At 45.7% G+C, this 16,374-nt stretch overlaps 1 protein-coding gene across 1 annotated transcript in view; it reads right to left on the reverse strand.

Annotated features, from left to right (window-relative positions):
• ATP1B2 (ATPase Na+/K+ transporting subunit beta 2) overlaps positions 1–16,374 on the reverse strand; it is a 100,453-nt gene that overhangs the window by 47,916 nt on the left and 36,163 nt on the right. The window contains exon 4 of the mRNA XM_063950448.1: positions 1,397–1,602. Within this exon, the coding sequence (XP_063806518.1) occupies positions 1,397–1,602 (206 nt within the window). The remainder of the gene's footprint in view (positions 1–1,396; positions 1,603–16,374) is intronic.

The following is a 16,374-nucleotide window of genomic DNA, read 5'->3' on the forward strand; positions in this document are numbered from 1 at the left end:
TGTATGGATGGGAGAGAGGAAGAGTGTGATGGAGGACAGATGAGAGATAGAGGGAGAGGAGATATGTATGGATGGGAGAGAGGAAGAGTGTGATGGGAGGACAGATGGGATAGAGGGAGAGGAGCTATGTATGGATGGGAAAGAGGAAGAGTGTGATGGAGGACAGATGAGAGAGAGGGAGAGGAGCTATGTATGGATGGGAAAGAGGAAGAGTGTGATGGAGGACAGATGAGATAGAGGGAGTGGAGATATGTATGGATGGGAAAGAGGAAGAGTGTGATGGAGGACAGGTGAGATAGAGGGAGAGGAGATATGTATGGATGGGAGAGAGGAAGAGTGTGATGGAGGACAGATGGGATAGAGGGAGAGGAGATATGTATGGATGGGAGAGAGGAAGAGTGTGATGGAGGACAGATGGGATAGAGGGAGAGGAGATATGTATGGATGGGAAAGAGGAAGAGTGTGATGGAGGACAGATGGGAAAGAGGAAGAGTGTGATGGAGGACAGATGAGAGATAGAGGGAGAGGAGATATGTATGGATGGGAGAGAGGAAGAGTGTGATGGAGGACAGATGAGAGGGAGAGGGAGAGGAGATATGTATGGATGGGAGAGAGGGAGAGTGTGATGGAGGACAGATGAGATAGAGGGAGAGGTGCTATGTATGGATGGGAGAGAGGAAGAGTGTGATGGAGGACAGATGGGATAGAGGGAGAGGAGATATGTATGGATGAGGAAGAGTGTGATGGAGGACAGATGAGAGGGAGAGGGAGAGGAGATATGTATGGATGGGAGAGAGGGAGAGTGTGATGGAGGACAGATGAGATAGAGGGAGAGGTGCTATGTATGGATGGGAGAGAGGAAGAGTGTGATGGAGGACAGATGAGAGATAGAGGGAGAGGAGATATGTATGGATGGGAGAGAGGAAGAGTGTGATGGAGGACAGATGAGAGGGAGAGGAGATATGTATGGATGGGAGAGAGGAAGAGTGTGATGGAGGACAGATGAGATAGAGGGAGAGGGAGAGGAGATATGTATGGATGGGAGAGAGGAAGAGTGTGATGGAGGACAGATGAGATAGAGGGAGAGGAGATATGTATGGATGAGGAAGAGTGTGATGGAGGAAATGTGATGCAAGGGATATGGGGGTAAGTGCTATATATGGAGAGGATGGAGGAAGTGTTTGACAGAGACTTAGGGGTATAATTACTAAAGTGCAGAGTTTTAGAAGTGGTGATGTTGCTTATAGCAACCAATCAGATTCTTGCTATTATCTTCTAGAAGGCGCTAGACAAAAGAAAAGTAGAATGTATTTGATCACTATGGGCAACCTCCTCCACTTCTATAAACCCATATGTTAGTAAATTGACCCCTGCATACAGTACTACACATTGTCACCTTGTTCATTTTGATGAGCACACACGGGGTTCCATAGGAATATCCATATGTTGTGTCATTTCCAATCCCAGAACAGTCCTGCAGATTGTCCCGTACAAACTGACAAGCCTTCTTGGGGTAATTGCGCACGTCGGTGTCATCCTGCTTGAAGTAGACGCCGCTGGTACAGTTGGTTCCTCTCTGTTCTTGTATTGTGCTATTGTAGTCTGAGGAAGAAGATAGAAGTATTGGTAAAGAGGAGAGAGTAAGAGGGCAGCAGTGGAAGAGTCGGGGGCAGAGGGTCATGCTAGGCGTCTGGCGGAAAGATGGTTGTTGGTGCCCCCCCCCCCCCCCCCTGCCCTCAGCGTGAATTCACCACCAACAACACCCCATCCCGGCAGCACCCACACTCTCTCTCCTGGGGTACTAATTACCTGGCCCCGGGCTTGTTAGAGGGGCCCAACCTGGAACATCTGCTCCGGTGAACCCCCTGTGCAGTTGCAAGGAGGAGGGGACATTAGGGTGGGGGGGAGTATGCACTCAATAGAAAGTCTCTCCCCGTAAGTGCCAGCTGCTGTGGGAGGGGCTCTGCCTCCTGCAGGTCATTCCCCCTCCACCTCCCCCCCTTCACTACTACCACCGCAGCAGCACCCAGACGGGGAGAGGTGGGGCTGCGGGACATACCCCCCTGGGCTCTCTGCTTATTCCCACTAAGGGCTGGCGCCTGGAGGCGATTGCCTCCCATTGTCTCCAGTATTTACCCCAGTAAGAAATGTATTGATATCAGAGTATGCGCCTAATCCAGACCTGACCACAGCAGCAAATCTGTTAGCAAAAGGGAAAAACCATGTGCACTGCAGGGGATGGGCGAGGGGGAGGGGGGGGGGGGGCAAATATAACACGTGCAGAGAGGGTTAGATTTGGGTGGGGTGTGTTCAAACTGAAATCTAAAAATAAAGCAGCCAGTATTATACCCTGCACAGTAACAAAATAACCCACCCAAATCTAATTCTCTCTGCACATGGTACATCTGCCCCACCTGCAGTGCACATGTTACATCTACCCCACCTGCAGTGCACATGGTTTTGCCCATTTGCTAACAAATTTGCTGCTGCAATCAGGTCTGAATTAGGCCCTATGTACCGGAAAAGGGAGAGAATATGTAACATAATATATAAAGTGAGTGAGAACATACTTAGATCCTGATTCAGAGATGTTCTGAAATGCAATGTTTCTGTACAACGCTGACTTTATATCTGTGTACAAGCAGAATCAGCACTGCCTAATAGAAGAGAGAATGGAGGGGGTGGTAAGTAATGACAGAAGGGGATGAAGGGTGAGTACCACGGGGGGTGAGTAATGACAGAAGGGGATGGAGGGTGAGTACCACGGGGCGTGACTAATGACAGAAGGGGATTAAGGGCGAGTACCACAGGTAGGGGGGGGTGAGTAACGACAGACGGGGCTGGAGAGTAACATGGGGTGAGTAATGACAGAAGGGGATAGAGAGTAATATGGGGTGAGTAATGACAGAAGGGGATGGAGAGTAACATGGGGTAAGTAATTACAGAAGGGGATGGAGGGTGAGTACCACGGGGTGAGTGATGACGGAAGAGGATGGAGGGCGAGTACTACGGGGGGTGAGTAATGATAGAAGGGGCTGGAGAGTGAGTAACATGGGGTGAGTAATGACAAAAGGGGATGGAGTGTGAGTAACATTTGGTGAGTAATGACAGAAGGGGATGGAGAGTAACATGGGGTGAGTAATGACAGAAGGGGATGGAGTGTAACATTTGGTGAGTAATGACAGAAGGGGATGGAGAATAACATGGGGTGAGTAATGACAGAAGGGGATGGAGAGTAACATGGGGTGAGTAATGACAGAAGGGGATGTAGAGTAACATGGGGTGAGTAATGACAGAAGGGGATGGAGTGTAACATTTGGTGAGTAATGACAGAAGGGGATGGAGAGTAACATGGGGTGAGTAATGACAGAAGGGGATGGAGAGTAACATGGGGTGAGTAATGACAGAAGGAGATGGAGTGTAACATTTTTTGAGTAATGACAGAAGGGGATGGAGAGTAACATGGGGTGAGTAATGACAGAAGGGGATGGAGAATAACATGGGGTGAGTAATGACAGAAGGGGATGGAGAGTAACATGGGGTGAGTAATGACAGAAGGGGATGTATAGTAACATGGGGTGAGTAATGACAGAAGGGGATGGAAAGTAACATGGGGTGAGTAATGACAGAAGGGGATGTAGAGTAACATGGGGTGAGTAATGACAGAAAGGGATGGAGAGTAACATGGGGTGAGTAATGACAGAAGGGGATGGAGAGTAACATTTGGTGAGTAATGACAGAAAGGGATGGAGAGTAACATGGGGTGAGTAATGACAGAAGGGGATGGAGAGTAACATGGGGTGAGTAATGACAGAAGGGGATGTAGAGTAACATGGGGTAAGAAATGACAGAAGGGGATGGAGTGTAACATTTGGTGAGTAATGACAGAAGAGGATGGAGAGTAACATGGGGTGAGTAATGACAGAAGGGGATGGAGAGTAACATGGGGTGAGTAATGACAGAAGGAGATGGAGTGTAACATTTGGTGAGTAATGACAGAAGGGGATGGAGAGTAACTGAGGGTGAGTAATGACAGAAGGGGATGGAGTGTAACATTTGGTGAGTAATGACAGAAGGGGATGGAGTGTAACATTTGGTGAGTAATGACAGAAGGGGATGGAGTGTAACATTTGGTGAGTAATGACAGAAGGGGATGGAGAGTAACATGGGGTGAGTAATGACAGAAGGGGATGGAGTGTAACATTTGGTGAGTAATGACAGAAGGGGATGGAGAGTAACATGGGGTGAGTAATGACAGAAGGGGATGGAGTGTAACATGGGGTGAGTAATGACAGAAAGGGATGGAGAGTAACAAAGGGTGAGTAAAGACAGAAGGGGATGGAGAGTAACATGGGGTGAGTAATGACAGAAAGGGATGGAGAGTAATATGGGGTGAGTAATGATAGAAGGGGCTGGAGAGTGAGTAACATGGGGTGAGTAATGACAGAAGGGGATGGAGTGTGAGTAACATTTGGTGAGTAATGACAGAAGGGGATGGAGAGTAACATGGGGTGAGTAATGACAGAAAGGGACGGAGAGTAACATGGGGTGAGTAATGACAGAAGGGGATGGAGAGTAACATTGGGTGAGTAATGACAGAAGGGGATGTAGAGTAACATGGGGTGAGTAATGACAGAAGGGGATGTAGAGTAACATGGGGTGAGTAATGACAGAAGGGGATGGAGTGTAACATCGCGTGAGTAATGATAGAAGGGGCTGGAGAGTGAGTAACATGGGATGAGTAATGACAGAAGGGGATGGAGAGTAACATGGGGTGAGTAATGACAGAAGGGGATGGAGAGTAACATGGGGTGAGTAATGACAGAAGGGGATGGAGAGTAACATGGGGTGAGTAATGACAGAAAGGGATGGAGAGTAACATGGGGTGAGTAAAGATAGAAGGGGCTGGAGAGTGAGTAACATGGGGTGAGTAATGACAGAAGGGGATGGAGTGTAACATGGGGTGAGTAATGACAGAAGGGGATGTAGAGTAATATGGGGTGAGTAATGACAGAAGGGGATGGAGTGTAACATTTGGTGAGTAATGACAGAAGGGGATGGAGTGTAACATTTGGTGAGTAATTACAGAAGGGGATGGAGTGTAACATTTGGTGAGTAATGACAGAAGGGGATGTAGAGTAACATTGGGTGAGTAATGACAGAAGGGGATGGAGAGTAACATGGGGTGAGTAATGACAGAATGGGATGTAGAGTAATATGGGGTGAGTAATGACAGAAGGGGATGGAGTGTAACATTTGGTGAGTAATGACAGAAGGGGATGGAGAGTAACATGGGGTGAGTAATGACAGAAGGGGATGGAGTGTAACATTTGGTGAGTAATGACAGAAGGGGATGGAGAGTAACATGGGGTGAGTAATGACAGAAGGGGATGGAGAGTAACATGGGGTGAGTAATGACAGAAGGGGATGGAGTGTAACATTTGGTGAGTAATGACAGAAGGGGATGTAGAGTAACATGGGGTGAGTAATGACAGAAGGGGATGGAGTATAACATTTGGTGAGTAATGACAGAAGGGGATGGAGAGTAGCATCGGGTGAGTAATGACAGAAGGGGATGGAGAGTAACATTGGGTGAGTAATGACAGAAAGGGATGGAGAGTAACATGGGGTGAGTAATGACAGAAGGGGATGGAGAGTAACATGGGGTGAGTAATGACAGAGGGGGATGTAGAGTAACATGGGGTGAGTAATGACAGAAGGGGATGTAGAGTATCATGGGGTGAGTAATGACAGAAGGGGATGGAGTGTAACATTTGGTGAGTAATGACAGAAGGGGATGGAGTGTAACATTTGGTGAGTAATGACAGAAGGGGATGGAGAGTAACATGGGGTGAGTAATGACAGAAGGGGATGGAGAGTAACATGGGGTGAGTAATGACAGAAGGAGATGGAGTGTAACATTTGGTGAGTAATGACAGAAGGGGATGGAGAGTAACATGGGGTGAGTAATGACAGAAGGGGATGGAGTGTAACATTTGGTGAGTAATGACAGAAGGGGATGGAGTCTAACATTTGGTGAGTAATGATAGAAGGGTATGGAGTGTAACATTTGGTGAGTAATGACAGAAGGGGATGGAGAGTAACATGGGGTGAGTAATGACAGAAGGGGATGGAGTGTAACATTTGGTGAGTAATGACAGAAGGGGATGGAGAGTAACATGGGGTGAGTAATGACAGAAGGGGATGGAGTGTAACATGGGGTGAGTAATGACAGAAAGGGATGGAGAGTAACATGGGGTGAGTAATGACAGAAGGGGATGGAGAGTAACATGGGGTGAGTAATGACAGAAAGGGATGGAGAATAACATGGGGTGAGTAATGATAGAAGGGGCTTGAGAGTGAGTAACATGGGGTGAGTAATGACAGAAGGGGATGGAGTGTGAGTAACATTTGGTGAGTAATGACAGAAGGGGATTGAGAGTAACATGGGGTGAGTAATGACAGAAAGGGATGGAGAGTAACATGGGGTGAGTAATGACAGAAGGGGATGGAGAGTAACATTGGGTGAGTAAGGACAGAAGGGGATGTAGAGTAACATGGGGTGAGTAATGACAGAAGGGGATGTAGAGTAACATGGGGTGAGTAATGACAGAAGGGGATGGACTGTAACATTTGGTGAGTAATGACAGAAGGGGATGGAGTGTAACATTTGGTGAGTAATGAGAGAAGGGGATGGAGTGTAACATTTGGTGAGTAATGATAGAAGGGGCTGGAGAGTGAGTAACATGGGGTGAGTAATGACAGAAGGGGATGGAGTGTGAGTAACATTTGGTGAGTAATGACAGAAGGGGATGGAGAGTAACATGGGGTGAGTAATGACAGAAAGGGATGGAATGTAACATTTGGTGAGTAATGACAGAAGGGGATGGAGAGTAACATGGGGTGAGTAATGACAGAAGGGGATGGAGAGTAACATGGGGTGAGTAATGACAGAAGGGGATGGAGAGTAACATGGGGTGAGTAATGACAGAAAGGGATGGAGAGTAACATGGGGTGAGTAATGATAGAAGGGGCTGGAGAGTGAGTAACATGGGGTGAGTAATGACAGAACGGGATGGAGTGTGAGTAATGACAGAAGGGGATGGAGAGTAACATGGGGTGAGTAATGACAGAAAGGTATGGAGAGTAACATGGGGTGAGTAATGACAGAAGGGGATGGAGAGTAACATTGGGTGAGTAAGGACAGAAGCGGATGTAGAGGAACATGAGGTGAGTAATGACAGAAGGGGATGGAGTATAACATGGCGTGAGTAATGATAGAAGGGGCTGGAGAGTGAGTAACATGGGGTGAGTAATGACAGAAGGGGATGGAGTGTGAGTAACATTTGGTGAGTAATGACAGAAGGGGATGGAGAGTAACATGGGGTGAGTAATGACAGAAAGGGATGGAGAGTAACATGGGGTGAGTAATGACAGAAGGGGATGGAGAGTAACATTGGGTGAGTAATGACAGAAGGGGATGTAGAGTAACATGGTGTGAGTAATGACAGAAGGGGATGTAGAGTAACATGGGGTGAGTAATGACAGAAGGGGATGGAGTGTAACATTTGGTTAGTAATGACAGAAGGGGATGGAGTGTAACATTTGGTGAGTAATGAGAGAAGGGGATGGAGTGTAACATTTGGTGAGTAATGACAGAAGGGGATGGAGAGTAACATGGGGTGAGTAATGACAGAAGGGGATGGAGAGTAACATGGGGTGAGTAATGACAGAAGGGGATGGAGTGTAACTTTGGTGAATAATGACAGAAGGGGATGGAGAGTAACATGGGGTGAGTAATGACAGAAGGGGATGGAGTGTAACATTTGGTGAGTAATGATAGAAGGGGATGGAGTGTAACATTTGGTGGGTAGTGACAGAAGGGGATGGAGTGTAACATTTGGTGAGTAATGACAGAAGGGGATGGAGAGGAATATGGGGTGAGTAATGACAGAAGGGGATGTAGAGTAACATTGGGTGAGTAATGACAGAAGGGTATGGAGAGTGAGTAACATGGGGTGAGTAATGACAGAAGGGGATAGAGAGTAACATTGGGTGAGTAATGACAGAAGGGGATGGAGAGTGAGTAACATGGTGTGAGTAATGACAGAAGGGGATGGAGAGGAATATGGGGTGAGTAATGACAGAAGGGGATGTAGAGTAACATTGGGTGAGTAATGACAGAAGGGGATGGAGAGTGAGTAACATGGGGTGAGTAATGACAGAAGGGGATAGAGAGTAACATTGGGTGAGTAATGACAGAAGGGGATGGAGAGTGAGTAACATGGGGTGAGTAATGACAGAAGGGGGTGGAGTGTAACATTTGGTGAGTAATGATAGAAGGGGATGGAGTGTAACATTTGGTGGGTAGTGACAGAAGGGGATGGAGTCTAACATTTGGTGAGTAATGACAGAAGGGGATGGAGAGGAATATGGGGTGAGTAATGACAGAAGGGGATGTAGAGTAACATTGGGTGAGTAATGACAGAAGGGGATGGAGAGTGAGTAACATGGGGTGAGTAATGACAGAAGGGGATAGAGAGTAACATTGGGTGAGTAATGACAGAAGGGGATGGAGAGTGAGTAACATGGGGTGAGTAATGACAGAAGGGGATGGAGAGTAACATGGGGTGAGTAATGACAGAAGGGGTTGTAGAGTAACATGGGGTGAGTAATGACAGAAGGGGATGGAGTGTAACATGGGGTGAGTAATGACAGAAGGGGATGTAGAGTAATATGGGGTGAGTAATGACAGAAGGGGATGGAGTGTAACATTTGGTGAGTAATGACAGAAGGGGATGGAGTGTAACATTTGGTGAGTAATTACAGAAGGGGATGGAGTGTAACATTTGGTGAGTAATGACAGAAGGGGATGTAGAGTAACATGGGGTGAGTAATGACAGAAGGGGATGGAGAGTAACATGGGGTGAGTAATGACAGAATGGGATGTAGAGTAATATGGGGTGAGTAATGACAGAAGGGGATGGAGTGTAACATTTGGTGAGTAATGACAGAAGGGGATGGAGAGTAACATGGGGTGAGTAATGACAGAAGGGGATGGAGTGTAACATTTGGTGAGTAATGACAGAAGGGGATGGAGAGTAACATGGGGTGAGTAATGACAGAAGGGGATGGAGAGTAACATGGGGTGAGTAATGACAGAAGGGGATGGAGTGTAACATTTGGTGTGTAATGACAGAAGGGGATGTAGAGTAACATGGGGTGAGTAATGACAGAAGGGGATGGAGTATAACATTTGGTGAGTAATGACAGAAGGGGATGGAGAGTAGCATCGGGTGAGTAATGACAGAAGGGGATGGAGAGTAACATTGGGTGAGTAATGACAGAAAGGGATGGAGAGTAACATGGGGTGAGTAATGACAGAAGGGGATGGAGAGTAACATGGGGTGAGTAATGACAGAGGGGGATGGAGAGTAACATGGGGTGAGTAATGACAGAAGGGGATGTAGAGTATCATGGGGTGAGTAATGACAGAAGGGGATGGAGTGTAACATTTGGTGAGTAATGACAGAAGGGGATGGAGTGTAACATTTGGTGAGTAATGACAGAAGGGGATGGAGAGTAACATGGGGTGAGTAATGACAGAAGGGGATGGAGAGTAACATGGGGTGAGTAATGACAGAAGGAGATGGAGTGTAACATTTGGTGAGTAATGACAGAAGGGGATGGAGAGTAACATGGGGTGAGTAATGACAGAAGGGGATGGAGTGTAACATTTGGTGAGTAATGACAGAAGGGGATGGAGTCTAACATTTGGTGAGTAATGATAGAAGGGTATGGAGTGTAACATTTGGTGAGTAATGACAGAAGGGGATGGAGAGTAACATGGGGTGAGTAATGACAGAAGGGGATGGAGTGTAACATTTGGTGAGTAATGACAGAAGGGGATGGAGAGTAACATGGGGTGAGTAATGACAGAAGGGGATGGAGTGTAACATGGGGTGAGTAATGACAGAAAGGGATGGAGAGTAACATGGGGTGAGTAATGACAGAAGGGGATGGAGAGTAACATGGGGTGAGTAATGACAGAAAGGGATGGAGAATAACATGGGGTGAGTAATGATAGAAGGGGCTTGAGAGTGAGTAACATGGGGTGAGTAATGACAGAAGGGGATGGAGTGTGAGTAACATTTGGTGAGTAATGACAGAAGGGGATTGAGAGTAACATGGGGTGAGTAATGACAGAAAGGGATGGAGAGTAACATGGGGTGAGTAATGACAGAAGGGGATGGAGAGTAACATTGGGTGAGTAAGGACAGAAGGGGATGTAGAGTAACATGGGGTGAGTAATGACAGAAGGGGATGTAGAGTAACATGGGGTGAGTAATGACAGAAGGGGATGGACTGTAACATTTGGTGAGTAGTGACAGAAGGGGATGGAGTGTAACATTTGGTGAGTAATGAGAGAAGGGGATGGAGTGTAACATTTGGTGAGTAATGATAGAAGGGGCTGGAGAGTGAGTAACATGGGGTGAGTAATGACAGAAGGGGATGGAGTGTGAGTAACATTTGGTGAGTAATGACAGAAGGGGATGGAGAGTAACATGGGGTGAGTAATGACAGAAAGGGATGGAATGTAACATTTGGTGAGTAATGACAGAAGGGGATGGTGAGTAATGACAGAAGGGGATGGAGAGTAACATGGGGTGAGTAATGACAGAAGGGGATGGAGAGTAACATGGGGTGAGTAATGACAGAAAGGGATGGAGAGTAACATGGGGTGAGTAATGATAGAAGGGGCTGGAGAGTGAGTAACATGGGGTGAGTAATGACAGAACGGGATGGAGTGTGAGTAATGACAGAAGGGGATGGAGAGTAACATGGGGTGAGTAATGACAGAAAGGTATGGAGAGTAACATGGGGTGAGTAATGACAGAAGGGGATGGAGAGTAACATTGGGTGAGTAAGGACAGAAGCGGATGTAGAGGAACATGAGGTGAGTAATGACAGAAGGGGATGGAGTATAACATGGCGTGAGTAATGATAGAAGGGGCTGGAGAGTGAGTAACATGGGGTGAGTAATGACAGAAGGGGATGGAGTGTGAGTAACATTTGGTGAGTAATGACAGAAGGGGATGGAGAGTAACATGGGGTGAGTAATGACAGAAAGGGATGGAGAGTAACATGGGGTGAGTAATGACAGAAGGGGATGGAGAGTAACATTGGGTGAGTAATGACAGAAGGGGATGTAGAGTAACATGGTGTGAGTAATGACAGAAGGGGATGTAGAGTAACATGGGGTGAGTAATGACAGAAGGGGATGGAGTGTAACATTTGGTTAGTAATGACAGAAGGGGATGGAGTGTAACATTTGGTGAGTAATGAGAGAAGGGGATGGAGTGTAACATTTGGTGAGTAATGACAGAAGGGGATGGAGAGTAACATGGGGTGAGTAATGACAGAAGGGGATGGAGAGTAACATGGGGTGAGTAATGACAGAAGGGGATGGAGTGTAACTTTGGTGAATAATGACAGAAGGGGATGGAGAGTAACATGGGGTGAGTAATGACAGAAGGGGATGGAGTGTAACATTTGGTGAGTAATGATAGAAGGGGATGGAGTGTAACATTTGGTGGGTAGTGACAGAAGGGGATGGAGTGTAACATTTGGTGAGTAATGACAGAAGGGGATGGAGAGGAATATGGGGTGAGTAATGACAGAAGGGGATGTAGAGTAACATTGGGTGAGTAATGACAGAAGGGTATGGAGAGTGAGTAACATGGGGTGAGTAATGACAGAAGGGGATAGAGAGTAACATTGGGTGAGTAATGACAGAAGGGGATGGAGAGTGAGTAACATGGTGTGAGTAATGACAGAAGGGGATGGAGAGGAATATGGGGTGAGTAATGACAGAAGGGGATGTAGAGTAACATTGGGTGAGTAATGACAGAAGGGGATGGAGAGTGAGTAACATGGGGTGAGTAATGACAGAAGGGGATAGAGAGTAACATTGGGTGAGTAATGACAGAAGGGGATGGAGAGTGAGTAACATGGGGTGAGTAATGACAGAAGGGGTGGAGTGTAACATTTGGTGAGTAATGATAGAAGGGGATGGAGTGTAACATTTGGTGGGTAGTGACAGAAGTGGATGGAGTCTAACATTTGGTGAGTAATGACAGAAGGGGATGGAGAGGAATATGGGGTGAGTAATGACAGAAGGGGATAGAGAGTAACATTGGGTGAGTAATGACAGAAGGGGATGGAGAGTGAGTAACATGGGGTGAGTAATGACAGAAGGGGATGGAGAGTAACATGGGGTGAGTAATGACAGAAGGGGTTGTAGAGTAACATGGGGTGAGTAATGACAGAAGGGGATGGAGTGTAACATTTGGTGAGTAATGACAGAAGGGGATGGAGTGTAAAATTTGGTGAGTAATGACAGAAGGGGATGGAGAGTAACATGGGGTGAGTAATGACAGAAGGGGATGGAGAGTAACATGGGTTGAGTAATGACAGAAGGGGATGGAGTGTAACTTTGGTGAATAATGACAGAAGGGGATGGAGAGTAACATGGGGTGAGTAATGACAGAAGGGGATGGAGTGTAACATTTGGTGAGTAATGATAGAAGGGGATGGAGTGTAACATTTGGTGAGTAATGACAGAAGGGGATGGAGAGTAACATGGGGTGAGTAATGACAGAAGGGGATGGAGTGTAACATTTGGTGAGTAATGACAAAAGAGGATGGAGTGTAACATTTGGTGAGTAATGACAGAAGGAGATGGAGTGTAACATTTGGTGAGTAATGACAGAAGGGGATGGAGTGTAACATTTGGTGGGTAGTGACAGAAGGGGATGGAGAGGAATATGGGGTGAGTAATGACAGAAGGGGATGTAGAGTAACATTGGGTGAGTAATGACAGAAGGGGATGGAGAGTGAGTAACATGGGGTGAGTAATGACAGAAGGGGATAGAGAGTAACATTGGGTGAGTAATGACAGAAGGGGATGGAGAGTGAGTAACATGGGGTGAGTAATGACAGAAGGGGATGGAGAGTAACATGGGGTGAGTAATGACAGAAGGGGATGGAGAGTAATATGGGGTGAGTAATGACAGAAGGGGATGGAGAGTGAGTAACTGAGGGTGAGTTATGACAGAAGGGGATGGAGAGTAATATGGGGTATCATACCTGACTCTGATCTGTCCTTTGTTCTACACATTCAATCTGTCTCTAAATCATGTTACATGTATCTAAGAAACTTATCCAGAATACGCACTTATCTTACACAAGACACAGCAAACACTCTAATCCATGCTCTCATCATCTCCCGCACTGATTATTGTAATAGTCTCCTGACCGGCAGGGACGTCTTTTCGTATGGGCTCAATGGGCTCTTGCCCAAGGGCCCCAAGAGAATAAGGGCCCTAGGCTGATAACTGAGGGTCCCCTCTTTCCAGGGGTACCAGATTTTTGAAAATCCCTGGGGAACCAGAGATATCTGACTTGAAAGCAATGGTCCCCATCCAAGCCTGTTAATTGATCTTCCAGTCAGAAATCTCAGGTTGTGTCTGACTTAGAGTATTTCTGAGGGTATAAGCCACAATCTGTGACTCTCCCCTTTTAGTGGACACTGTCAGCTTGTTTCTACTTTGCCCAGAACCAGAGATATCAGCCTTCAAGCAGCTGGTCCCTGCTCCAGCTCCACACGCCTAATATGCAGTTTTAGATATTCGTTGGTGAATTCCTCTGGCTTCTTAACTCTGATCCCCAAGCCCTCAGAACCTTCTGAAAGGTGGGACTCTCTAGTTTTTTATCCCATTCAAAGCTAAGAAATATATTTTCAGGAACTTGAGATATCTGCAGTCAAGCAAGCTGCCCTCTCACCGGAAAATGATAAACATTAAGCCCACTCCACTATCCACCCCTCCCCTGCGTATTAAACACCCCCTACCACCCTGGAAGTCATGTACCAGGGCCTGTTCATTCAGCCCAATGCCACCTTCTACAGTTTAGCCTCATCTGTGCAGTAAAGGAGTAATTAGCAGAAATTACTGCTCCAGGTCCTACAAGCTGAGAGGAAAATAGAACACCCCCTACCGCCCGCAGGACATCAATGCTGCTGCTGATAGCACCCCCCACCCCTACCACTGGAGGATGGGTAGGGGGCCCAGTGCATTGCTGTGCCCAGGGGCCTACACTGCTGTTAAGATGGCTCTGCTGACCGGTCTTCCCAGACATAGCCTCTCACCACTACAATCCATTCTGACTGCAGCTGTGAGGCTTATCTTCCTCGCTAGACGTTCATCGTCTGCAGATCCGCTCTGTCAGTCCCTCCATTGGTTACCTGTATTCTACCGTATTGAATATAAAATACTTTTACTCACATACAAGGCTATTACCCAAACTGCACCAACGTACATCACTTCTCTTATCTCATAATATCTCCCAACCCGACCTCTCCGCTCTGCACAAGATCTACGTCTCTCATCCACACTCATTACTTAAAAACTATAAATACTATAATAGGGAGCGCAAACATATATTATATCATAAAAACAATTTATTATTGATAAAACAGCATATTTTTCACCATACGATAACTGCTGATGAGCCAATTGGTAAATAGATAGGAACAATTACTTATACCATATAGTGTTAGATAAAAATAATTATAAGCATAGTCCCCTATTGGTTGTAATAAAGGAAATCCAGTATATCCAACGATGAAGAAAATGTATAATTGACGTTCCTTATTAACCCAACAAATCATTCAGTCAGCTGAGTCCCTGTTGTTATGGTCAATTAGCTGCGGTGTTCAAGATTGCCTCATTATCGATGATAGTTTTGATGTGATAGCACACACAGAGATTTTTTCAACTGTAATTGATTAATAGTTCCTTTGCAACGTATTTTTGACACCACTATGCCGTATTCAAGATGATGAAAGATTCTCACCAAGATGCAGTGTGAAAAGCCGTATCCTATGGCACAAGGATGTAGCGGCTATGCGGCGGTGGATGTTAACGTTGGTGCCGGGTCCTATGACACAAGGACCGCCCGGCACTGGAAATAGGCAAGCAGCCAAGTTGGAGATAGTAGCGATGAGGCACACCTAGGGACACTGACAGGTCGCTCGTACAGCTGAATGTAGACGTCCTGGGACCAATGGTATATTAATCTTGCGGCTCAGCAGTATCGTGTTCAAACTCCTTGACGCGTTTCTCCGGCTTAGATCATGCCGGTTTCCTCAGAAGGTGTGAAGGTGTGAACTGTTTTTCACACTGCATCTTGGTGAGAATCTTTCATCATCTTGAATACGGCATAGTGGTGTCAAAAATACGTTGCTAAGGAACTATTAATCAATTACAGTTGAAAAAATCTCTGTGTGTGCTATCACATCAAAACTATCATCGATAATGAGGCAATCTTGAACACAGCAGCTAATTGACCATAACAACAGGGACTCAGCTGACTGAATGATTTGTTGGGTTAATAAGGAACGTCAATTATACATTTTCTTCATCGTTGGATATACTGGATTTCCTTTATTACAACCAATAGGGGACTATGCTTATAATTATTTTTATCTAACACTATATGGTATAAGTAATTGTTCCTATCTATTTACCAATTGGCTCATCAGTAGTTATCGTATGGTCAAAAATATGCTGTTTTATCAATAATAAATAGTTTTTATGATATAATATATGTTTGCGCTCCCTATTATAGTATTTATAGTTTTTTAGTATTTATCAGTTATAACAGAATACCTTTTGAGAGCAGCAATTATTAATTATTGTCAAAGTGGTCTTTAAATTTATTTCTAAAGCGCCTGTATTCAATTCCTGATTAGGAATAATCTTTTTTCTTTACACTCATTACTTGTTCACACCAAAATTACAGGACTTTATCCGGGCTTCACCCACTCTGTGGAATGCTCTCCCACGCACAATAAGACTCTCCTCTAGTCTCCAAACCTTCAAACGTTCCCTGAAAACTCATCTCTTCAGACAAGTCTATCAAATTCCACATAACCTTCAATGCTTCCCTATCTAATTACATCCTCTCTGTACAGTCCACATAACCTCCCATATCTTGTCTTTCTTTACTCTCACACCCTCCTGATCACAGGCCAACATCACTGTGTGACCATATCATGCAGCCCATTAAGAACCTCTGCAATCTGGTGGACCATTATGCAATAGGTAGCATCTGACCTTGTGTATCAATGTCCAGTGTAAGCTTGCGAGCAGGGCCTTCCTACCTCTAAGTCTGTCTGTTTTTACCCAGTTTTGTTCTATAACTGTTCTAATTGTAAAGCGCAACGGACTATGCTGCACTATATAAGAAACTGCTAATATTATTAATAATACACATACCATGCTCTCCTGGCATGGTCAATATCCACAGTCC

Source organism: Pseudophryne corroboree (assembly GCF_028390025.1).
Source record: "Pseudophryne corroboree isolate aPseCor3 chromosome 6 unlocalized genomic scaffold, aPseCor3.hap2 SUPER_6_unloc_5, whole genome shotgun sequence".
Lineage (NCBI taxonomy): Eukaryota > Metazoa > Chordata > Amphibia > Anura > Myobatrachidae > Pseudophryne > Pseudophryne corroboree.